The sequence below is a fragment of the Manis javanica genome, chromosome 4 (assembly GCF_040802235.1).
Source record: "Manis javanica isolate MJ-LG chromosome 4, MJ_LKY, whole genome shotgun sequence".
In the NCBI taxonomy this organism is placed as follows: domain Eukaryota; kingdom Metazoa; phylum Chordata; class Mammalia; order Pholidota; family Manidae; genus Manis; species Manis javanica.
The window spans coordinates 17,449,923-17,475,426 of record NC_133159.1 but is presented as its reverse complement, the minus strand read 5'-3'; the positions used below and the strand labels follow the sequence as shown (position 1 = coordinate 17,475,426).

Sequence of the window (25,504 nt, the reverse complement as noted above, 5' to 3'; positions counted from 1 at the left end):
AAGAACACACAGCTTAAGGAGTGTCACGGTGCAGAATTTTATTTATTTAACAAATATTCATATAGTATTTACTATGTGCCAGCCCAGAGAACCCATAAACCTCATATTCCAACAATTTTCCAATAAAAGTGTTCCCTTTTCAGGCAGCAGAATCTCCCTGAAGCAGCAACTTGTATCTTTTTTTAAAAAATAACTTTTCCTTTCTAATTACCAAAGTAATACATGCTTATTGCAGAATATTTGGAAAAGACTACCCTGAGAAGCACAAAGAAGATGGAGCAGAGATTTCCCACCCCCCGTCCTTCCCACAATTCCGATTTGGCTTCTCTCCAGTTTTTGGATTCATGTGAACATGTAACACACTGGGGAGCCCCCAAACAGGTCTGTGCCTTCAGGAAGCTTCTATCAAGCATTTGTATTTTGTTAAGTAGGACTTTGAGCAGAGGGAATCTGAGGCATTTTTCAGAAGAAACACCAGGAATGAGGTAGAACAAGGAACATCAGCTAGAAATGAAATTGGCTTTGGTTTGGGGGTTTTTCCGGGGCTTTTGGGTGTGGCCGGCACAGGGGCTTTCTTCCTGACCAGCTTTGCAGGCTCCGGTGAGTCATTAAATGTCCCCCAAGCCTTGGCTTCCTCATCTGGAATATGGGACTAAGCACCCCTAACTTACCTGGTTATGGGGCACACTCCACCTCCAAGAATGCCTTCAGCATTGGAAACCCTGGTTCCTTGGCAGGACGTATGCTCCTTGACATGGAGTTCTGTGGCTAACTTCTTTGTTCAAAATGGCTCAGTGCTTTGGGAGACAGAAAGCTCAGTTCAGGTCTTGGTTTCATCTTTAACCAGCCCATGGTTGGGTCTCTTTACAAGTTTGAGCCTTAGTTTCCTCATCTGTCCAAATCATACCTATGTTATAGGGTAGTTGGGAAGTTTCAACATGATAATGCTTGTAAAGTGCCTCACTGGGTGCTCTACATTGAGAAAGTGCTCAGGAAATGTGAGTTATTACAACCATCATCACTTACTGCAGAGCTACGACATGCCTGGCACGCTCAGGAAAAAAGTCACAGAGGTAAAAACGAAGCACAGGTCCTGCTTCCAAGGAGTGTGAAGTTTTGTGGAATGTTTGACTTTACCCTTTGTTCCTGCTACTCCACCACTTGAGTTGGGCCTTGAAGGATGGATCAGATTTGAGCACATGGGGATCAAGAGAGGAGAGACCCTGTGATATGGATCCCTGTAAGCAAAGCCTGGGAGAAGGGAAAAGTGGGGGGGCATCAGTGGAAAACTCCAAGTATTTTAGCTCGGTACCATGTGAGGGTGCCTCTTCTAGTCCATTTTACACAAATCTTAGCTGAAATATTTTAAGTACCCACTCTGCCCCTCTCTGAGGACTTCATAATCCAATGCCTTCTTAAACCCTCACAGTAAATGGAAAGGTCACTTTTGCAATCCCAATTTCAAAGATGAGGACATTGAGGCTCAGAGAAGTCCAGCAACCTGACCAAGAACACAACTGTAGGAATGGAGGAGGCAGGAGTTCAAGGTTAGGGAGACAGACTGCAGGTCTGTACCCCGCACCTCTTGAAGGAATTAGTTCCCAGGCAGTGAAACTCTAAGACAGCCCAGCTGCCCGAAACACAACCACAGAGAGCTGGCTCCCGGCCCCCTTGCCTGCTCCCTTCTTTTATCCAGCCCCACCCTGCCACCCCCATTTCTCTTCCTGGCCTTGGGGCCCTGCTTCTTCCCCAAACCTGCTCGGCCACAATTCCTTCCAGGTTCTCTCATCTGTGAAATGGGGATAGTAATAGTGCCTGTCTCAGAGGGGTGTTGTGGGAATCAGAGGAGATGCCCAAGTACATAGAGCCTGGCACATAGTAGGTTCTAGAAATATTAATGATCATCAGCACCTCCATCTTCTCAATAGTGTCTCTGAAGTCCTATGAAATTAGCAGAGTGGCAGCATTATCTGTATTTGATGATTGGGGAAACAGGCTGACAGGTGAAGCAGCAGCCCTTCCAGGGTCTCTCAGCTGGGATGTGGAGCGTGGGGCTTAAATCAGGGCCTCCTTGCCACTCTTTGCTGGGAAGATGAGTGAATCATATGATTGGTATTTATTTTCCACCTTCTGCATGCCAACCCAGGCCCTAGATGCTGAGACACATTCAGAAAGAGATAACACCTGGCTGGGCCCTTGAGGGAGCTTAGAACCTACCTGATAAACTAGGCATGAAAACAAAGCCTTGTTCGTTGAGCCAGAACACACTAAGGGTACAAAGAGGGCAAGACCACTCTGACCAGGAGTAGGGAGGCAGGCAGGGAAGGCTTCCTGCAGAAGGTGAGGTTTAAGCTGGGGCTTAAAAGGTCAGTGAAATATGTAGACCAGAGTGGAGTCTGTATACTGGAGATAAGGCCAGAGATGTAGTCATAGCTGCTATTTCTTTAGGTTCCTTATGAACCAGGCTCTGTGCTGAGAGTTTTACATGTATTATCTCATGATATTAAGGATGAGAAAACCAAGGCTCAGAGTGTTTACAAAACTTGCCCGGGGTCACACAGGTAGTAAAGTGAGAGGGCCTGGGATTTGAACCCAGGGCTGTTTGCTACAAAGTCTGGGCTCTTCATCACCATGTATTAGTGCCACCTCATCCTCCCAATCTGAGGATGAGGACCAGGTATTAAACTGGGGACCAACTGTGGAGGGCTTTGAATGCCAGATTCACATTTACATAAAACCACCCAGCACTAGGCAGGAATCAGCAGACCTGGAATTTACCAGTAGCTTCTAGCAGCTCTGCCACTCTCTAACCAAGGTCACTTCTCAGAGCCTCAGCATCTCTAAACTGGAGATATGGGGAATGTAAATGGATTATCAGCATTGAAGGTTTTGAATGAGAGATTTATTAGGAGAAACCCAGAGACATTCAAATATTTATTGAGTGTTGGGCTCTGGGAATGTATCTGTGAACAAGACAGAGGTCTGCACTCTGGACCCCCAACCCCAACGCATGCTTGCAAGGAGCAGGGCACAGCTGGGGCGAGTGGGGGAAGAACCTTCTACTGGAACAAACAAGGGCTCAGGAGCCAGCCTGTCACAGACTGGACTGCCAGTACTCAAATCAGTGAATCTCTGTGTTGATCTTGGGCAAGTTACCTAGCCTCTTAAACTCTCCATCCTCACAAAGATCATCATTCTTCTTCCCAGAATTGCTGGATTAAATTAAATAAAACCACACGTCATGGTCTACTAGGGTGCTTGGCGTCCTGTAGGAGATCAGTAAATGTTAGCATCCTCCTGTGAAGAGGTATAAATGTTAGGCTCCGCCCCTCACCCCCTCTGCCAAGAAAAAAAACAAGGTTTCTGGCTTTCATTTTAGCGGGAAAAAGAGTATAGATGTATACAACGCTAGCTAAGGTATCATGCAAACTACCAAAAGGCTTTAGGCCTGGATAAAGTGCTGTTGGATCTCCGCTCAGGTCAGGACTCTGCGCCAAAACGTTTCCCCCCAACCGCATGGAATCGGGGCCCATTCCTCCGAGGGCTCCGCGCTGCTCTGTTTGGAACCACTCCCGTTTGGCGGGCTGCTCGCGCTGGAGGACGCCTGGCAACAGCAGGTGTGGCGGCCCCTTTAAGCAGTAGGCCTGTGTGGCAATCGCCGTCTTGGGGACGGTCCTTTCCGGGGGGTGGAGCCTGTGCATGTTGCAGCAGCCAACCGAAGCACGGCATTTTCCGCGGGAGATCTAAATTTCGCGGCACGCAGTTTGGCGCTAAAAAAAAAAAGAAAGAAAAAAAAGGCAGAGAAAGGCTCGGAGACTAGAGAGCGAGGCGAGAGGGAGTCGGTCCAATCGGCACCTTTCCCCCTTCCAAGAGCATCGCGTCTCCGTCGAGCCCGCGGACACCCCAGAGACCCATTCCCGGAGCGGGCCGACGCCAGGCGCTGAGGCCTTCGGGGGCGCGGTTCGTCCCGGGTCTCGACCGCCCTAGGGGTGGGGCAGCCCCTGACTGTGCTGCCGCTGCCGCCGCCGCCGCCGGACGATCTCCAAGCGGCGATCTCTAAGCGCGGCTCCGCTGGGCCGCGGGCCAGGAGGGGAGGGTCCGGCCGTGCCCCGCAAGCGTCCATTGGCGGCTTCCCCTGGCCTCCGCGCCATGCCGCGGGCGGTGTGAGCCGCCGCGGGCTCTGGAGCCGGCAGGTGCCCGCGGGCGCGCCAGGCCAGGCTGGGGAGGGGGCGCTGTGGTCGCCATGCTGCGAGGGCCCCGGGCCCTGGCTCCGGCTGCTGGGCCGCCCTCTAAAGGGCTGCCCGCGATGAGCCCCACCGAGCTGTGGCCCCCCGGCCTCAGCAGCCCCCAGCTCTGCCAGACCACCACCACAACCTACTACACCTCGCTGTACCCGCAGACTCTGCCTCTCGCTGCGGTGCCGGGCACCTGCCTCGACGCCACCCCCCACGGACCGGAGGGCCAAGCTGTGCGATGCGTGCCGGCTGGCCGGCTGCCGGTAATGCTGGGGACCCCGCACCCCCACCCGCCGCTTCCCCCTTTGCTTTTCCGGGTGTGGGAAAGGAGGGAGGGGCGCCGTGGATCCAGTTTGAATGTAGGAGGTCGAGTTTGGGGAGGGAGAAGGAGAACTTTCAATTTCCAGAACAACCCACTGACCTCAATATCTGAGACAAGCCCCTTCACCTGCAGACGTGGGATGAAATAACCTCATTGACTGGAGTGGAAGGAGTGGCACTGGGTGGGGAGTGTGGAGACCCAACTCATTATCCCCAGTGTACTGTGTGACCTTGGGGAAGTTCATCAAGGCAACATTACCACCATTCATTCATTCCTTCATTCATTGTTTGGCCCAGAAACCAGGACTGGCAGTCTGCTATTGTCCAGGTATAGGACTTGGCCTAGGAATACAGTGGGGTCTTCAAGACCCTGGGTAGGGTGAGGGGGGTGGGTTTTTCTCAGGTCCAATCTGGCTTGGACAGACTCCAAATTTTCCATTGAACCAACTCTTCCCCAGTGTTCTGTTCTTGGTTCTCCCCCAGGCTGTCTTCCCTCCCGGATAGTCCACAGCAGGTACAAGCTGGATGATCCTATCAGATTGCTGTTCCCTCAAGTCCGCAGACCTGTTGCCAGGGAGGGCCCATAATTTGGTGGCACTAGGCACAGGATGGTTTGTGGGAGTGGAATTCCTTGAGCCCATGAGGCTTAAAACAACCATAGGACTAGGGTGGAGTGGGAAACCCTTGGGGAATGGGGGTGGGATGGCTTGGGAGCCCAGATTCTGGTCCTGACTGCCACTCATTACTGTGTGTCCTTGGACAAAGCCCAATATGGGCTTAAGTTTCCTTTTCTTGAAAATACATGTGTACCTGGGGTAGTTGTGGGGCCACGTCGTCTCAGGTCACTTCCAGTTTTGGATGCACGCTCCAGGTAGGTGAGATGAAGCTGTTGTAAGATTGCTTAGTTGTGAGTGGAGAGTAAATTCAGGGGCAGAGATAAGAACACCCCCCACAAGCCTAGAGGCATCTGGTCACATCTGTGTGGATCAGCAGGCAAAGACCTCCAGCCATCTCTGGATGTAGGCAGAGCCCCCACTCCCATCTACTGGAAACGTGCTTTGCCCATGCATAAGGCTTTAACCTTCTCAGAGCCCCTTATTGCACATGATTTCCAGCTTGGAAGGAGGGAGGCAGGAGTTATATTCCTAATTTACAGGTCAAGCAGCCAGGGATAATCAGGACTGGGTATCTATCTTGTGTCCAGCATTTTACAGCCTAAAACAGTTTTGTACCCCGTGAAGTAGGTGACATTAGTAACTCCACGTGGCAGGGGGAAACTGAGGCACAGAGCAGGGATGTGACCTGTCCAAGGTCATGCAGGGAGATGTGTGACCCACAAGGCTCATGAACATTAGCCTCTTCTCTGCAGCCTTGACTTGCCCTAGTACTGCCTGACTTAGGAGCTGGGGGCCCCCAGGGAAGGTCTCCTCTGGCCAGCTGCTTTGTGGCGCCCGGGCGGAGTTTCAGTAACAGCTGTGGTTTTGAACTGCTTCCCTCCCAGTGGAGCCCGGGTGCATCTGTCTGTACCTCCCTCCCATAGGGACTCAGTGATCATAGCAAGAATGGCTCTCTTTTACTGAACGTCTCTTTGTGCCAGGCACTGCTTGGTACTTTCACATTCATTATCTTGTTCAAGATGCCTGGGATGAGGCATCTTACAGATGAGGAAACTGAGCAGAGATGTGAAGTCACTTGTTCAAGTCACAAGCCAAGAAGTGGGAAAGTCTCCTTGCATCAGACCACCCTAAAGGCCTACCAGGCCCAGAGGCCCCTCTCCTGTCAGTCCCCAGATGCCCCATGCCCCTATGCCCATGGGTAGGCCTTGGCCCCCTGCTTACTCATTTTACCAGGGTGTGACCTGGAGCAGCTCCAAACCTAACCCTGGGTGTGGCTGCTTGCTTTGTGGCTAGGCTGCAAAGTGCAGGGTGAGCAGGATTTGTTGGGGAGCTGCTGTTTAAAGGGACCTCAGGTGCTGCCCAGGGATGGTAACCAAGTTCAATGGCAGAATGAAGGCCTGTCTCCTTGCTGTCTGTCTAGTACTCTTCCGTTACCCTGCGAGAAGCCTCGGGATGCTGTGCTGTTGAGCCCTCATGGGGCCAGGCACATTACATTATCCTGTTTCATCCCTGCAGGAATTTGAAGACGAGTGGGATTCTGTACAATTCTCCTTTCCTTTTAATTTGGCTGTACTTTCCAAATTTCCCCTGACAACCCTGAAAGAAAATGAACATTTTAATAAACAGCTGTACAAGGCGGGTCAGATGAGATGTAGACTCAGAGAGATAAGGTGGTGAATCCCAGGCTACCCTGTGGCAGAGCTGGGATCTAGAAGCAAGGCTCTCACCTCCTAACACTTGCTCCTACCCTCACTTAGGACTTAGGCTTAGGAGAGACCTGGCTCCATTCCCTGGTGACCTTGGGCAGGTCACTGCCCCTCCTTGGAGCCCTGGTTTCCTCACCTTGCTGCCTGTAGTGGGGTTGTGTCTCATGGTCTCTGGATTCACTTCTGTGTTGCCTGAGGAAGGAGCTTTACTTTTCTACCTTGGGGTTGGCAGGGTGGGCTCAAATCCTAGCCATGCCTTTAAGAAACAGTCAAAGGGGCTACCTAAGAGGGTCCAGGTTAGAGGCAAGCTGGCTTTTGCTTTCAGCACATCCACGTCTCTTTTTCGGCTCACATCTGAATTTTTCCCTTCCTGGTGCCCCTAGCGCTCTACTGATAGCAGCTCCCCTGTGGGAGCAAAGGGCTTTGCTGCACTCTCTCAGGGACTCCTTGGCTGAAGTGGAGCAGATTATCCCCATTTTACAGGTGGTGCTCAACAGGTCAGCTGACTTGCCCTGCTCACCCAGCTAAGAAGGCGGGTGGCCCAGTGGGAACCCAGGCAGTCTGGCTTCCTTTGGCCCACATCTTCCTGAGCTTGTCCTCTGCCACCTCTGTTCTGCAGGCTCAGGCCCGTCCGCATGATAGCCTTTCTCTGGGCAGTGCACAAAGGTGTTAGGGAGATGTCCTTGGGTGGGGGGTGCTTTGCAGCTTTGGGACCCTTTGAGGGAGGGGCTGAAGGGTGTGTGCATGTGTGTGTGTGTGTAAAGTGATAGGGGCAGGTGGGCATAAGCAGGCCTCAGTTCAAATGCGACCAAATTCTGGGGAAATGTGTATGGGATGGAGCTAAGGCAGCCTGGTACAGGGTTTTGGAATCAGACAAACCTGGGTTCAAACTCTGTCTCAGCCCTTTGTGTGACCTTGGGCATGTGGCTTAACCTCTCTGAAGCTCCACTTCACATCTGCCAAGAGATTGCCAGCACTGATGTAGGACAGATGAGCACATGACAGGCCCAGCACAGGTACTCTGCTCAAGGTCCTCCCCACCTCCCCATGCCTAGCATGTTCTGTGAACTTAGCAGAGCCTGGCTAAGTTCACTCCTGGTCAGGTGGGGGACGTAGGTGGGGTTGGGGAGGCTCTGGGTACCCCACCTCTACCTTGGGTAGAACTCAACCTGACTTCCCTTCCCCTCCCTGCCCCTGGAATTCCTTCTTGAGGGATGGATGAAGGATCTTGGGATGCAGGATTGATAAAGGCCTTGGAGCTCACCTAGTCTCAGTTACTTCAGCTGTAAAATGGGGACTAGTGGTTTGCCAAGATGATTCAGAAGGGTGATGAATGATGGGCCTTGGCCCAGGGCATGTGGAAGGTAGTTAATGACTGGACCTTTCTCTACAGACAAGATGGGGCTGGAGCAGGTCACCTTCTCTAGAATCTAGGATCTCCACAGCTGAGGGGTTAGAAAAGGAATATTCCAGAGAGATTTCAAAAGGACTGAGCAGGAGGTATTTGGATCATGTCCAGGTCTGGATAGCGGTGGAGGAGAGGAGCATCTCCAGGCTTCTCAAACCAAGGAGCAGTTCCCCTCAAATCAGTCCAGGCAGACTTCTTAGAGGAGGCAGGAGTGGGGAGGGTACTCACAGCAAGAAAAGCTGTCACCACTTCCAACACCTGTCTGCCCAGCTGTGCTCAGCAGCAGTTAGAAGTCTCAGCCCTGCTGAGCATGACCTCACCGTCAAAGGTTGAAACAGGCCTCCCTGTCCCACTGGGGGTGGGTGACTGAGGGAGGGGAAGGGGAAGGAAATGGGCTAGTGACCCCCAGAAGGAAGTGTCAAGGAAAAGGGCAAGATTGGCTTTTAGGGAAGGGACTGCATTTCCTGAATACCTACTGCAAGCCGAGCCAGAGGCTGAGCACTTTACAGGAGTTATTTCCTTGAATCCTTACAACAGCCCTTTGAGGTAGGTATTTTCTGCCCCATTTTACAGAGGGAACTCAGGCTCCTACATGTGGAGCATTTCTTCAAATCACACAGGCAGGTGAAGGAGATGGGAGATTCAAGTCCAGGTCTCTGCCCTGTGCCCCAGTGCCCCAGTGCCCTAACCCTGCCCTGCCCAGCCCTAACCAGGAGAGAGGCCCCTTCCGGGCCCAGTGCAGCTTCTGGGCCTAAGTGGTGCCCAGCAGCAGCGGGGTGGAGAGAAGCAGATGGGTCTGTGGTTTGATTTCCCCAGCAGGTGTTTCCCAAGCTTGGCGGGAACAGGGAGGGGTAGAAGGGGGAACCTCAGCTGCTTGTCCTTAAGACGGGGGAAGGATTCATTGTCTGCCTTGCTCTGCAAAGAAAGAATGGCAAGTGGAGCCTATTCAGGAGGCCCTGGGGCCCTTGAGCTGGAGCCCAAACATAGGGGCGGGGAATGTTTGCACTGCTTCCTGATGTGGGCACCTCCCTGGGGTGTGGCAGTGAGCCAGGAAGTCCCCTGCGCCTGGGTGGATGCCCAGCCCCACCCTGATAAGGGCCAGCTGTGGGGCCTGATGGGCACTGGGTCTGGCCAAGCCAGGCTGGTGTACTGGGCTGGAGGACTGGGGGAGGCTCTCCCGACCTGATGTGGTTTAGGTTCCACCCACTCTTTCCTCCCAGCGTCATCCTCTGGGTGTGAAGGGTGGGGGATGGTGGGTGTAAAAGTGACCTTACAGCTTTTAGTTTAGGAGCCCTGAGCTCTTGGCCAGATTGACTTTGGTAGAGTCAAGTGCCTGGACTTGGAGGATGGGAGTGTTGTATACCTCTCAGAAAATAGGACTTGCTTCCTCTGAGAGCTCATTTTTCAGGTCATTTTGGTATTTTCTTACCAAGGGCAGTGATGCTTCACCAGGACTGGTGGTAAACTAAAGCCCAGGAAGTGGCTGCTGGTGGCTTCAGTGCCCTGACCCTAGTTCGGGGAAAGGCTGAAGGAGGAATGATTCTCAAACTCTCTCTCAATCTCCAAGGCCAAAAGGAAGCTGGACCTGGAGGGCATCGGAAGGCCTGCAGTCCCTGAATTCCGGACACCCAAGGGGAAGTGCATTAGAGTGGATGGCTTCCCCAGCCCCAGAAGTAAGCTGCAATGATGGGCATGGAAGGGCAGGCCCAGGAGACTGGTGGTGGGGTGGGCAGGGGCAGAGTGCAGCAACCCTGCTCAATACATCAGGAGCAATATTTGTAGCACACTTCCCTGTTTATAAAATACTTTCCTATGCCTTCTCTCACTGGATCCTTCCAGGTACATTGAATTGTTCTCTTTTACTGATGAGGCAACCTGAGACTTGGAGCTTGAGTGACTTGCCCAAGGTCACACTGCTAGTCACACACCAGAACTGGAATCCAGTGTCACCCTGCTTCTCCCACACCATCCACTGCTCTTATGATAAAAACGTGATGGCCGGGATTTTATTTGGGAGCTTACTATTTCTAAAACTTTTTTATATTTAGTTCCATCTGACCTTTTCTAAAAGAGAATCCCGCTCAGAGAGGAGCAGGGGTTAACCAGGGCCTTTCTCCCACATGCTGTTGGAGAGCTAAATAAGTGATTCAAAGGGAAGTGAAGTTTGATGAATCCAGCCCATGTACCTCAGAGGTTTTTAAGATCCAGAGGCTGCCCAGGTGATGCCTTCTGAAAGCTAAGTTGGGGGGAATTTCTGCTTCTTGCTATTTTCAGTAAATATCCTGGCGCAAATGGGAGTTTCATCAAGTACGTTAGGGAGGAATGCTAATTTGGGGGATCAGAGACCTAATTAAGAAGCTATATGACTGGGTGGGAAGCATGAGGGTCAGTAATTTTGGGAATGTAGGCAGGGGTCTACTCTGACCTGATTCCTCACTCCTCTTGAGCACCTTAGTTGTCTTACCTGTAAAACGAGACACATCTAGATCAGGAATAGCAAGAAAATTTATCCTCTAATTGATTGGTAGAGGCTGCCCAGAGCTCTTTATTGAAGGATCCTAAGTGTGCTGATCGATTAGTAATGTCTGCTACTGGTGCAAAAGCTGACAAAACAGGTTGTGCCATTGCTGGCCATTTATATGTTAAGATACTCTAAACACCACTTCTGGAGGAATCTGGAGACTCTCAAACTCAGTTCCCACAACAAGTTTGGCCACTAACTTGTTATATGACTTGCAAGTCACTTGATTGCAAAAGTTCTCTTGTGGTTTAAGATGCTGCAGCTGAGATGTGGTCTTATGACATCAACCTCATTAAGAAAGGGACCTTTTTCATGAACTTGCCTCATCTGGTATTATAGGAAGGACTAATTTCTCTCAGATAATCACTGGGCTACACATGGAAAGAAAAAGTTTATAAAAATGTTCCTGAATGCAGCTTTGCCACTTTCTAGCTGAGTGATCTCAGCAAGTTACATAGACCGTCTGTGCCCGGGTACCCTCATCTATAAAACGGGGATTTTTGTACACCAGCCTTACAGGGTGTTGTAAGGATTAAATTTGTTATATATGGAAAGTGCTTAGAACACTGACCTACACAAAACATTCACTTGCTGTTGATGGTAGTGGTTTTGGTATGATTGCGTGGTCTGGAAAGGTGCTCTGAACCAGCACTTAGGACACTGTTCTCCAGTCCTGACCGCTGCCTCTGTGAGACCTTAAGTGAGTCACTTTCCCTCTCTAGGTATCAGGTGCCCTGTCTGGACAGTGGTGGTGAATGACCACCACACAGTGCTCTGTAAACTGGAAAGTGGGTGCTCATGTGAACTGTGATGCTTAATGGGGCCTGATCAATGGAGGTGGTCCCCGGGGCTGGCCCTCCCTGAACAGTGCCCTGGCCTTTTGCCTCCTTAGCCCCCAAGTCCCCCGGGGAGAAGACTCGGTATGACACATCGCTGGGGCTGCTCACCAAGAAGTTCATTTACCTCCTGAGTGAGTCAGAGGATGGGGTCCTGGACCTGAATTGGGCTGCTGAGGTGCTGGACGTGCAGAAGCGGCGCATCTATGATATCACCAACGTGCTGGAGGGCATTCAGCTCATACGCAAGAAGGCCAAGAACAACATCCAGTGGGTGTGAGTGCCTGGGCTGGGGCTGATGGCACCAATGGGTTCACGCACAGTGGACGGAGCTTGTTGGGCATGGGGCGCAATATCCAGTGAATGAATGCTGGGGGTGGAGCTGAGGGCAACAGCCTATGGGCACAAGTACTGCGAGCCAACCAAGAGTAACAGCCAATAGGCTTCATGCTGAAGGCGGAGCCAATGTATTTAAGAGTCGGTGTAAGAGCAGGTGTGCATGCTGGAGCAATGTTAGGAGGGCGGGGCTGGGCAGGGTGGAGAACGATTTCTAGGCCGCAAAGACCTAAGAAGACTCCAGCTGCTCTTGAGTCAGGGATCCCAAGACTCCCCTCTTCTAGCTTATGAAAGTCTCCTGGGAACCAGGCCATGGTAACCCAGGCTCCTTTCCTCACCTATACAAGGTCTTAAAGAGCAGACATGCAGACCCAGGCGTGAATCCTAAGGGAACCCAGGCACGGGAGTCAGGTCACTCCCTGCCATTTGGGGGGGGGGGGGCTGGGGCATACGGCAGAAAGAGTTGAGAGCCCCCCAAAAGTGGGGTCAGGCCTGACTTGTTTCTCCTCCCTACCCAACCCCCAAACGTTAAGTTCGAATCCCTGACCTCCCTGGGAGCTAAGCAGGACCACTGATTTGCACAATGCAGAGGGCACCATCATGGACCATGTGAATGGCCTCATGCTGGAATTTTGCACCATCTGTGCAGCTCTGCGCAGCAACCTGGGGTTGGGGTTCCCGGATGAGGACTGAGACTGATACTGGAGGGCTGCTCTGTTCCCAGAGGCAGGGGAATGCTTGAAGACCCCACCCGGCCTGGGAAGCAGCAGCAGCTGGGGCAGGAGCTGAAGGAGCTGACGAACACGGAGCAGGCGTTGGACCAGCTCATCCAGAGCTGCTCTCTGAACTTCAAGCACCTGACCGAGGACAAGACCAACAAGAGATATCCTCTTTGGAACGGGGGCCTGTTGCGTGCTCATATCTATCTAGAGTTGATGCAGTACCTCCCTGTAGGGACTAACTCACCCTCGGGGTCTGGCATTTTTGTATCTTCCTCAGTGACTTATCCTCTCAGGTCTACTGAAGTTACTTTCTTATTATAAGAATAAAGCAAATACATTTCTTTAAATCTGGAAAATGGAGAAAAGAAAGAAATAGCTGCCACCTTGATGCAGCCACTGTTCTTTAACTATACACAGGGTATGTGTCATTTAAATATAGTGTGTGCCTGTTGTACACAAGTTTATATTCTGCTCTTCACCACTTAGTATATTATGGACAGTTATATATAGTATATTACCATAGACCATTTGGATATTACAAATCCTTCCTGTTTGCTTGATCCATATGAAATTGTCGATATCGGACCTTTTTTTTTTTACCTACAAAACCAGCAATCTCATAGTTTAACCTCATATTAAAATGATTTGAGAATGTCCTACTCAGACTACTCTCTGGTTTGTTGAGAAGGCCTAGAATTGACATTTAGATCAATAGATTTCTGCCTTTGTAAGGCAATATTGAGATAAATATCTTTATATATACAACATTTTCCTGTATTTTCTACTTATTTCCCTAGGTTGGATTTCTAGGATTAAAATGATGAGGTCTCAGAGTGTGGACTTTGCTAAGGCTTTTCATGCATTTTTCCCAAGTAGTTTCACCATCTAATTGGTTTCTGGATCTGACCTTGTATTTTTCAAAGGCTAGGGATCGTGAGAGATACAAAGAAATAAGACATACCTTCCTGCCCTCTCAGAGCTAATGATCTAGTTTGGGCGATGAAACCTTTACATAAAAAACTGATAATACGGCAGCATTTAAAAAATTATTTTATACCCCCATTTGCTTCCTAAAGGGATCCAAGGTAGCTTATAATATTTAAAAAACAGGTTACAGCTTTTGGTTATTTCTAAGCTATGTAAGGAGTGAGGAAGAAATTTTCTGAGGCTCAGGAGAGGTGAGTTGGATTCCTGCCTGGCAGGCTTTGAATTTTGACCAGTCACTTCTCTTGACTCCCCTGCCCCTACACTGGCCTATGTGACTTACCAGGACATCCGAGCTATTGGCAACTTTAAGGAGCAGACAGTGATCGCTGTCAAGGCCCCTCCACAGACAAGACTGGAAGTGCCTGACAGGAATGAGGTGAGAGCAGAATCAGAGGGTCCTGGGCAGCTCTGCAGTCTCTGGCCATGGCACTGAACGGCCCCAGGCTTCCTGGGTCCATTGTGGTGCCCTCGGCAAGATCGGTGGTCTTTGAGCAGGGACAGAAATGTTGGAAGCTGGGAAGGGCAACAGGTGTCAGGTACAGGCCTGAGAAAATCTCTGTTTCTGGTTTCTTTCTCCATCCCCCCCAGCTCCTGTGTTTGTGTGCACATGCACACTTGTGCCCACATATAGTGGTACTGGTACTCACAATAATTCTTCCATGCTAACCATGCTTTCCTAGGTTAAAGACCAAAATTCTTAATACTTCCTATGAGGCTCTCTGTGCTCTGACCTCACCAACCTCCCTTTATATTCTGCCCCCATTCTGTCTTTGCTTCCACCATACTGACTTGCTACATTTCCCCACCATACTAAGCTCATCCCCAGTGTAAGACCTTCTCACATGCTGTTCCCTCCAGCTGAAATGTTCTTCCCTTTCCCTGCCTTGTTTACTGCTTTTCATTCCAAGGTCTCAACTCAAGCAGCACTTCCTCAAAGAAGCCTTCCCTGATTATCCCCAGACTTCATAACTACTGTGATTTCCCTTCATATTTAACTTCTGTTTGCCGGGGTACATTGGTGATGACGGTTATGTTCTGCATCATCTATTAGTGTGTAAGCTCCACCAAAGCATATTCCATATTCATATACCCCCAGTCCAGAGCCAGACATGTAATAAGGGCTCAAGAAATAATTTGTTTAACGGAAGGACATTAAGAACAAATAAGGCCCTACCCCTGCCTTGGGGGAGCTCAGGATCTAGTGGGGAAAACACCTGAGCAAGTAGGGACACTGTCATTTATAGACTGAAGATGAACTTTGAGGGCTGGGGAAAAGGACAGCTAAGAAGAGCCCACAGGTTGTGACAGTTAAACTGGTCCTAAAGTACGAGTAGGAGTTTTGATAGGTAAAGTGGGGTGGGGGTAGACAGGGGCCTTGCTTGAGCACTGGCATGGAGACCCACACTCGTGCTGGAATGGCATGTGTGTAGTCACTCATGGCTTAAGCTGTGGGTGGGTGTGGGCAGAAGCAGGGTGACAGGGCCAAGTGTCAGGACTCTCGGTTACACGTACCAGAAAGCCAAGTCCAGCTGGCTGAGGTCAGTGGGGGAACCAAGTAGCAGGTCTGGGGCAAAGATCTGGAGACTGCAGGCAAGGCAGGATGCAGGAGTTCTAACTATGACTGAGTCCACCTCAACTGTCCATGTTTCTGCCTTTGTGCTGGAACCGCTTTGTGCTGACTCCATTTCCCAGTGGGCTGTCCCCATGCAGTGGCAAAGGTAGCTTTCACAATACCAGCTCTGCACCCCCAATGGGAAGGCAGAAGCAGCAGATGCCCACACAGGCCAGATGGGGCAGGCCGGCCTCAGCGCCCAGCTCAGGAGTTGAGCTTGCTTGCATGGGCAGTGGGAGCCATGGGTGTCCGTCGTACATGCTGACCCATGAGTAGGTGTCCCGCTGCCCGGAGCCATGACCTGGCTTCTCTTCCTCCTCCAGGAGAACCTGCAGATCTATCTGAAGAGCACACAGGGGCCCATCGAAGTCTACCTGTGCCCAGAGGAGATGCAGGAGCCGGACAGTCCTGCCAAGGAACCCCTCCCCTCCACCTCTGCCCCCGGCCCCAGCCCTGACTCCACCCAGCCCAGCAGCAGCGCCAGTCTTGGGATCACAGAACCCACTGCATCCCCAGGTAGGACCTCTGTCCAGAGGGGCAGGGGCTAGGGAGAGCAACCACCCTTAGTTTCCTTTTCCATATCAACATTGTTGGGTACCTACCTATCGGGCAGCATGGGCTCTATCTACCCAACATGTGTGCATTGCACTTTACACTGTATAGAGCCTGCATGCTTCCCTTGTCTCAGTGGGGAGGCTGATGCAGGTCTGGGGCAGAGGGGGGCCTGGGTTTGAAGCCCAGCACTTCCATTTACCAGCTGTGTGCCTTGGACAAATTATTTAACCTCTCTTGGCCTCAATTTCCCTATCTGTAAGTTGGGCATAGTAATTAATAGTATCTCCTTCATAGGTTTTTGTGAGAACTAAATGAGGTAATGTAGGTAAGGCACTTAGAAAGCTGGCTGGCATAACTGTTAGCTATTATTATCGTCATTACTGTCACGACCACTACTACCGCCACTTCTTTGATGACTGCTAATGCCAACACCCCTGGCACTCAGCAAGTCCTCAGTAAATGGAAACTATAGGTTTTGTGGGGAATGCTCAATATTTTCTTGGGTGCTAATAATGAAGGTTTTGTAAACCACAGCTATGTACTAGGTGCATCCATTATCACATTGCTTGTCACAGCAATTCTTGATATAGGTTCTATTGTTCCCAGTGTAGAGATACATAAACTGAGTCAGAGAGGGGATGTGACTTGCCCAGGGTCTCCACACTGGGAAGCAACAGAGCTGAGTCTTGACCCTTGGTCTCCATACAGCTAGACCAGAGTTCTTATCATGAGGCTCAGACAACTCAAGGAAGAGGCTCCTGGCTGGAGAGGTTCTCCCCTGGGTGGGAGGCAGACAGTACAGCTAAAAGCTGGCTGCACCTGGCAGGACGTAGTATGAGGCAGTCACCAGGAAGCAGAGAGGTTGGAGAGGTTCCTGAGGGCTCCCAGCAAGGGTGGGATTCTGAAAGGAGTAGAAATGGGAACCTGGGAGAGCCCTTCCCCCAGGCCAGTTTCTGCCCTTTACTGGAATCACACATCAGGTCAGACTGATAGTATCCTTTGAGGCCATGCAGGCCAGTGTTCTTTTTGTTTTCTTAGCAGCAAAATTCCCTTAAGTAGAACCTAGTGTTTAAACAAATGCAGAGCTAGATCTGGTCTGATGGAAGAGGCTTCGGGCAGGGAGGTGGGGCAGGGAGGGGAGCAAAGAACACAGGTTGGATTCCATTTCTTTAACTCAAGGGTTGGTGAACTATTGCCTGCAGGCCAAATCTGGCCTGTTTGTATATATCCCATGAGCTAAGAATGGTTTTCATATTTTTTAAAAGTTGGGGGTGTGGGGCCAGGGGTGGATAAAGTGATGGTGTGACAGAGACCATAAAGGCAAATCCTAAACTATCTGGCCCTCCACAGAAGCTTTCTGACTCCTAATCTAACTCAGCCTTCATTTTACACATGAATAAACTGAGGTTCAGAGAGAGCAAATGACTTCTCTAAGGTCACCCAGCAGCTTGGTGGCAGAGCATAGGCAAGAGCCCAGACTGTCAACTCTTCTCTTTTCTGTGGTCTGGCCTGGTCTGGGGACCAGGACTTCTTCCTGCACCAGCCATCTGTCCCTCTGAGTGCCTCCCAGTGCCTATCTCCCACTCCAGACCTGCACCCCACCCTGTTCCGCCGCCTCTTCCTGGGCTGTGCCTTCTCACTCCACTGTCAACAGGTGCCCAGCTCTCCAAAGTTAGAAGTGTCTTCACTTCGGTGGTCTTCTGAAACATTGGGTGGATGTGGGGGACCCTGGAACTTAACAGGGTGAGGTTTTTACCTCAGTTGTACAGATCAAGAGCCTGAGGCCCAAAAGGAATAGAGGCCCCCAGAGCAGTCAGTAGGGGGCCGGCCCAGAACCCAGTTGGTGCCTGGCTTGTGCCACTGTCCCCTGTATCTCATAATGTCATCTCTGCTGATGGGAACAGGAGGAAGGTTTCTGGAGGTGTACTCACACTCCACACGCACACACACACACACACACACACACATACACTCTGACTCACTCACTCCATGTTCTGGTCTGAAGCAGAGTCTTTTTGACATCCAAGCACCAGGGGCCATGCCCAGAGAGGAGGCCACTACAGTCTTGGGACCTAGGTTCTGGCATCACCAGGGGGAATGGCGAATCTTTTGAGGCCTCAGTTTCCCTCATCTGTAATGGAAGGAGTTTGGACAAGACCTGTCACTAACATCCCCGCAGGTTCTGATGTTCTGAGGTAAACCTAAATGTAGCTAACAGCATGGGAGTGAAATTGGGAGACTTCGGTTTGAATCTGCACCTCCCCTCCTGTGGCTTAGTGGCTGTGGGTGAGTTGCTTTCACCTCTCGGAACGCCCTTGAAATGCCCTCATGATTGTGGAGTGGGTTATAGGAGATGACACAGTGTGAATGTGATTTTTAAAAAGCTTATGCAAATTTGGCACCTACTATGTTTGGTTCTGGAGATAAAGTGAGTATGAGCCATTCAGAGTGTGGTGGCGGCCCAGATATTACAAAGAGCAGCTCTCAGCTGAATGCGATAAACAGTGAGAGAGAGAGAGCAGATTCCAGCCTGTAGCAGAGGCTTCCACATGTGTTATCTCAGTTACTATTTCCTGCAACTCGGTGTGGTGGATCCTTATTCCCCTCATGAGAAAACTCAGGTGCCAGGTCCTGGTGAGCAGGTGGGCTGAGGTCCAAACCCATCTCCTCTTCCTCCTCCTCCTTCTCCCAAGCCAGTCCTCTTAGTGGAATACATGCAAACCTCTACAACATGCTAAACAAACATTTGCTTTTTTTTTTCACTCGAATATATTTAATTGACTTCTTTGAGCCTCAGTTTCCTCACCTGTAAACAGGGGTAATGACTTTGCCTTCCTCAGGACCACTTGGGTGTCTGGGGAAGTGAAACATGTCTCCTTGAGAACAGAGCCAAGCCTGGGAAGCCCTTGGTTAACGGGAGCACTTATTACTTGCAAGGGCGGCATGCACACCCAACATGGGGCTTCGCAGACCAGCTGTTCTTTACCTGCACCTGCCACTTAGTCCTCTCAACCCCCCTGTGAGGCGGATATTTTAGAAGTGATGAAATGGAAGCTCACAGACATGAAGTCACTTGCGCACAGTCACACAGCTAGGAAGAGGTTGATCGGGCAGGCTGGTGTGCCAGCACAGTTACATTTTCAGAGCAATGCTTGTTTAGAGTGTAAGTAATGACTCAAATGGTGAGATTCTGGACATCATGATATACATCGGTTTCGGGGGAGTGAATTTCCGGTGCCTTGTGTAGAAAATTACCTTCTTACCTCTAAGTGGACATGAACTTGGTGTGCTAAAGAAGAGCTGATGTCCAGGGTGGCCAGAGAGGTTCGTGTCAGGTGGAAGGTGGGAGAGGGGGCAGAAGGGAGGCCGGCGCAGATCACACAGGGCCTCCTCAGCCCTGGTCAGAACTGGGATTTTACTCTAAGCCGTTTTTAAGTTAGAACAGTGACTACAAAGGCCAAGACTCATAGGAAGGAGACGGTGAGGGGCTTCTGCTGCAGTGGTTTAGGTGAGGAGAAGGGGCTAGGACCAGGATCACAGCAGTGGAACTCGAAAAATGGGCAGCTTGGAGAATGATTTGGTTGTGCAAATGCCCTAACTTGGTGCTGGTGCTGGATTGGGTACAGGGGAAACGGCAGGATTACAGGTGATTCTTGGGCCTTTTGGCCTAGACAGCTGAGTGCGTGGTGGTTCATGAACTAGGACGGGGGAGACCAGGAGTTTGGTTTGGACATGCCAAGTCCCGACGTAGCCCAGACGCCCCAGCTGAGATGTTGCGGGAGTACTCCTGCAGGAACCCAGAGCTCGGGGCAGGGTCTGCGCCAGAGGCATCCCCTTGGGAGTGGGAGGTCCAGACGGGGATTTAAAGTCACAAGGCTGGTGAGGTCACCTGGGAGGAGTACAGCCAGAAGAGAAGAATTTGAGGTTGGAGCCCTGGGGCTTTCAAGGTTTAGAAGTTGGGAAGAGGGGGAAATTCCAGCAAAGGAGGCAAAGGTAATACAGCCAGAGATAAGAAAACCTTGTCCCAAAGCCAAGTGAAGATGTTTAAGATGAAGGGTGTGAACAACTGTATCAGATTCTTCTGGAAGGTCAAATAAGATGAGGCCAGAGACCAGACCATTGGATTTAGCGATATGGAGTCATTGGTTCAGTGGCATGGCGGGGCAGACCCCAAGCTGGAGTGGGTTGCAGAGTGAATGGTGGTGGGTAAATAGAGATTGAGCGCAGGCAACCCTTGAGAAAATTTACTATGAAGGGAACGATGAAATGGCCTGGTAACTGAGAGAGTCATGAGGTTGGGGTGGGGAGACTTTAAAGACAGGCGTTATTAGAGTATGTCTGTGTGTTGATGGGGATGACCTAGTACTGATGGTGCAGGAAGAAGAGAGAATGATTTCAGGAGCAAGGGCCTTGATGGTGAAAGAGGGTAGGGCTTCGGGTGGGAGCTGGGGGTTGGTTTTGAGGGCTCCTCTCCTTCACTGAGAGGCGTGTGGAGGGAGCGTGGGAGAATGAGAGTGGCTTGCTCCCCATGCCCTTAGTGGGCTGGTTAGGAGAGAGGAGAGGAGGGTGCACAGCTATCCAGAGGGGAGGAAGGCTATTCTTAGGCCCTGAGGTCTGACCAGGGGCTTTGGGCACCAGGTCCAGGTATGACCCTTGTCTGTTTGTCTCCAGCACCAGTGCTGAGTCCCCAGCGGGTCCTGCAGCCGCCCCCACAGCTTCCACCACAGCCAAGCCTTGTCCCCCTGGAGGCCACTGACAGCATGCTGGAGCTGCCACACCCACTTCTGCAGCAGACCGAGGACCAGTTCCTGTCCCCGCTGCCGTGCAGCTCCCCACTGATCAGCTTCTCCCCACCCTTGGACCAGGACGACTACCTGTGGGGTCTGGATGGGGGTGAGGGCATCAGTGACCTCTTCGACTCCTATGACCTTGGGGACCTGCTGATTAACTGAGTGGCCCTGCTTGCCCCCAGGAACCCCACCCATTTCTACCTCCTCGTAGACAGACTGACAGTCCCTCTGCCCGCACAGGGATGTTGGACACAAGGTACTTCCCTCAGGGTCTGTGGGTCTCCTCCTTTCCCACCCCTGTGCTGGCCGAAGCTGTCCTGGGGAGCGACGTGGAGGACACGGGTGAGGAGCGTGACAGGGGTTGGGTCCTGTCCTTCCTAATGGAAGCTGGGTCTGGAAAGACCCAGCCAGTCGAGCCACAGGGAAAGGGACCAGGTCCAGGGAAAGGCCCTGCCACTGCATTTCTGGGGCAGAATTAGGACCCTCAGTTTATCAAGAAGCACTTAATGCCTTTGTATTTATTTCAGGGTGAGTTTTGTTTGTCTTCCCTGAGTTTTAACAGGGAGATGATTCTAGTTTCTAGTAAGACTTCTCAGACAGGCGCAGCGCCGTCCAGTGTTCAAGGGCAGGCCGGGCCTTCCAGAGCCCAGGCCAACTCCCCAGTTTCCCCACAGCGGTGGAGGGCTGGGCCTCTGAGGGGCCGTCCAGTCTCCTGCGATGCCCATTGCACTAAGGCGTCTTTGTTCTAATAAGCGGCGGCTGCAGACCCTTCTGCTTCTCCTCTGCTCTCAGCCAGACGTCTCCCACCGAGGCACCAGCCTTGGATTCCTGGTTTCCTCTGTCCCGGAGATGGTTCCAGAGAGCCATCCCAGCAGGCAGCACGGAGGCTCCTGAGCTAGCAGGAGCAGCCAGTTACGGAGACCCCCTTCCTCGGGAATTCCTTACCTCTCCCTCCTCTTAGAATGTAAAACACGATCCTCCAGGGAGTTGGCGGAGAAGAGCTCCTGAGGAAACAAGGACAGGAATATGGCAGCAGCTGCCGTGGCTCCCCAGGCACCTTTCCTCCATCTGGCCTCTCACTGGGATGGGACGTTTTCCACTGAGGACCTGGGAGGTATCGGCTGCTCCACCGAAGGGAAGGGTGAGGTTAACCCAAGAAACTGCTGGAAGGCACCCTGTCTGGTAGCTGCTGGTATTAGCCTCCCCTTGCCTGGGAGGATTCTTTTGTTTGTTGAAGGGAGTGATTCTTTAAGGACCTCCCCTGCCTCCCAGCCCTCCCAGAAACCCCCAAGGACAGAGGTGACCGGGACGTGGTGGCATATTGGCTCCTTTTGTCACATGAAGGCCAAAGGGGTGACAGAAGGGTGTCCATTGCAGACCAGATCTTGGCAGCTAATGGGGAGAGGGCTCATGTCACCTCTTCAGGCTTGGAGTCCTCGGAAGGTCTCTGGCCTCACCCCACCCTCCCAGAGGCTCAGCCTTCCCACACTGTGCCTGAGGCCCAGTGGGTGGGGGTAGGGGTCAGCTCTGTTCTTTCATAAGGGAGGTGGCCAGGGCTGGCGGTCTGAGAGGCCTACCACCCGTCCTCAGGGAACTAGGTTTCCTCAGGAGCTCAGCTGGGCGGCACTTTTTTTTTTTAAGTTTGTAGCATTAAATTGGATTAAAATATGAAGTTGGCTTCATGGGATTGCTCCTGAGCTGACCTATTGGCATCTGAAGCCTGGAAGGTGGGTTTCGTTGGGGGTAGGGTCCAAAGTGAGCTAATGCCCAGCTGGGGACAGCTGGGCCTTGTCATTTGCTCAACTTCCTAGGCCCCCAAGTTAGCACCTTCTCAGGAATGGTCAGCAAGTCACAGATGCTCCACTCTATAAATAGGGCCAGTTTTGTTTGTTTCACAGAAATTCCGTTGTCTTCCCTCCCTGAATACTCACTGGGGACTCATCAGGAGCCTAATTTGAAACCCAGCATGTTCAGGGCCAAGGAATTACCTTGGTCCTTGGGGTCTGGCTCGGGGCTTGTGGACCTGGAGACGGTGTTGCTGTTCTGAGGTCTCTGCTAGTCTGCCATGTGGACATGTATGTCTCTGAGGACAGACATATTTGACTTCCATGCCTTGGGCTCTGCCTAGAGCTTTCTCGTAGAATTAATTCAGAGAAAAGGGAGAAGAGGCCTGCAAGGTCCACCAAAAATGAGTTGAATGGTGAAGTCTGGCCAGAGTTCAGGTTCATTCTCCAACGCCTAGCTGCAGTGCTGAACAGAGAAGATGTTCCTTGGGCCCGTGGCCTGCATCCTGAGCAGCTGCCCTGCCCTCTCCCATGCTGCCCACTCCCCCCGTGCCTGGCCCACCCAGGCCAGGCCTCAGGCTCCAGGTAGGAAACAAGCTCATGCCTCTCTTGCCAGTGACACTTGAAACCGCCCAAGTTCCATGAAATGCTTTAGGAACCCATTTTAAGTGGTATTTCCTTTAGGGACCAGGTAAACTTTAAAACTAAGGAGGTTTAAAACTTGAAGTTAGGGAGTTTCTTTCTGATACATTTCTGCCTGGAAATTTCCCAGTCTCCCATGCAGCCCCTGAGTCACCCATGTCCCCAGGGACATCAAAGGCTCAGGGACTCCAGGGAAGCCCGTAGCATTAAATTGTTCAGTAGAGGTGGAGATTAAGAGATTTCTTAAAACCAGGGGCATGCTCCCATGTCCCTTCCTGTTAAAAGTATGAGCTAGACCCGTGTGGCGTCCCTTCTCCCTGGCAATGCTGTGGGCCTGACTGGCATGGCTGCAGGAAAGAAGAGGGAGATGGTGAAGCTTGTACAACTGGCTCTCGGAGGGTTTTGACTTTGTCTCTCTAGACGTCCTCAGCCTCAGTTCTGCACAGTGTTTAGAGTTTTTAGCGAAAGCATTTGGGTGTTCCCCCGTCCAAGCATTGTGTGGCTTAGTGCGTTTGAAGTGAAAGCCTTTTGAGGCTGTTTCCAAGCAGCTTTCTGGTTCTCATCATTGCGCCTTGAGGTCCCCACCTCATCCTGAGACACTGTTCTCCCATGACAACATCGCGACCAGGAGCCTGGCCAGCCTGCTGGCTCCTGGGTGAGCGAAGAAGCTTTGTATGTGGCACATGTGTCTTGGGTGAGTGGGCCCAGAGAACCTGGTCCCTGTGCTGGGACTCCGTGCAGGTCACTTATCTCTGACCTGGTTTTGCCCTGGGTCCTGCCTTGATGAGCACCATGTAAAACTTGTGTTGTGATAACCGGGCATTAAATGGCAACTCTGGGTGCCTTGTCTCTTTTGTGCTTTCTGAAGTTCTTTACCAAGTGTGGGTCTGGTCCTCCCAGTCTGGGGTGGGGACTCTCCTAACTAACTGCCTGATTTCTCCCCTGAAACAGCCTCCCTTTCCCACAGGGGCTTACGTGCCTGAAATCTTACCACTGAGACACTGAAAAGTTAGCAGCACCCAGACCTACAATGTGAGCACCTACCCTTCTCTGCCTCCATCACCTGTCACCTGAGCCAGTCCAATAGCTTCCTTAATATTCTCACTTCATCCTATCTGTATCAGTGGTTCCCAAAGTGTGGTCCTCAAATCAGCATTACCTGGGAACTTGGGAGAAATGCATGTTCTCAGGCCCCACCCCAGATCTTCCGAATAAAAACCCAGAATCTGTGTTTTAATGAGCCCTCCAGGTGGCTCTAATGCAGCTGGGTTTGAGAAGCCGTGTCCTCCAGTACCACCAAGAGAGAAATCCTTCTAAATGGCAGTTCTAGTTTCGTCACTCTTAATGGATGGCTCCTCTCTGCCTGCAGGATGCAATCTCCCCCTCTCTTGGCAGCCCATTCATGACCTTATAACTGGCTTATCATCCCAGCTTTCCAGCCTCACTGGCTACTCCCCGCCACCCTTAGCCACACTGGACTTCTCTGCCAGTTGCTGAAAACAACATCTTTTCCCTTTTCTAGGCCTTTACACATGCAGTTCCCTCCACCCAGTGTACCTTTCCCTCCATTTCATGTAAGCAGGCTCCTGCTTATTCCTCAAGGCCCAGTTTAAGCCTTTTTTTGGAGATTTTTCCTTGAGACTAACATGTAACTGTTCATACTTTCTACATGGATATGGTTATTTATGGGCTATTGAATACCTACTTTGTGTTAGGCACTGGGTTGATGGAAGTGAAGAAGTTCCTATCAGGATGCTCATAAAACACTTCCCTTATCATTTGGATGATAAATAAAAATATAATTCCAAATGATGCAACATTTGCAGTAATATACATTATAAGAGTAGTGGGGGTGGTCATTAGAGAAGGCTTCTTGGAGGAGGTGGCACCCAAGCTATGTCTTAAAGATAAACAGGAGTAGCCTGGAGTTAGGGCATTTGGAGAAGGGAGACCTCCCTTCCAGGCAGAGCAATTATTACCTTCTGTCATTTAGCAGACAAGAATGGGCATCCTGGAACATGCCTGCTGCCCCACCTCTGCCAGTTTGGACCACTTGCCCTAGAAAAGCCCCATTGAGCTACAGAGGTTGACATAGGCCTTGAGAGCAATGGGATGGGGGGACTAGGTCTGGGAGCCCTGTTAAACCACAGGGGACTAACTGATTAATGAGAAGGGTCTGGAACTTTACAGTTTACATGGAAGGCACGAAGACAATCTTGTCCAGCTCAGCAAAGCAAGGTCTGAGGTTTGGGACATTCGCAGAAACAAGGGGACATTAAACAGATGCCATTTATTCAGCTTTTATAAGTGTCTGGATCCAGTGTTGTGCTAAGTCCATATATCATAATTTCATTTAATGCTACTTTATGAAGTCAGTATTATTACCATTTTGTAGATGAGGAAACACTCAGTTTAAATAAGTTCCAGGCAGC

At 51.1% G+C, this 25,504-nt stretch overlaps 1 protein-coding gene and 1 long non-coding RNA gene across 2 annotated transcripts; one reads left to right on the top strand and one right to left on the bottom strand.

Moving 5' to 3' along the window:
- Nucleotides 1–2,921: 2,921 nt before the first annotated feature.
- Nucleotides 2,922–4,490, bottom strand: LOC140848846 (uncharacterized). The gene is made up of 2 exons (XR_012130056.1): nt 4,394–4,490; nt 2,922–3,770 (listed from the first exon to the last, which is right to left on the bottom strand). It is a non-coding gene; the product is annotated as an uncharacterized lncRNA (long non-coding RNA).
- E2F2 (E2F transcription factor 2) lies at nt 3,780–23,926 on the top strand. Its single transcript, XM_073233392.1, has 7 exons — nt 3,780–4,498; nt 9,855–9,960; nt 11,701–11,920; nt 12,705–12,864; nt 13,952–14,065; nt 15,625–15,817; nt 20,528–23,926. Exons 1-7 carry the CDS (start codon nt 4,244–4,246, stop codon nt 20,806–20,808), a joined length of 1,329 nt encoding a protein of 442 aa, XP_073089493.1. The 5' UTR covers nt 3,780–4,243; the 3' UTR covers nt 20,809–23,926.
- The last annotated feature ends 1,578 nt before the right edge of the window (nt 23,927–25,504 follow it).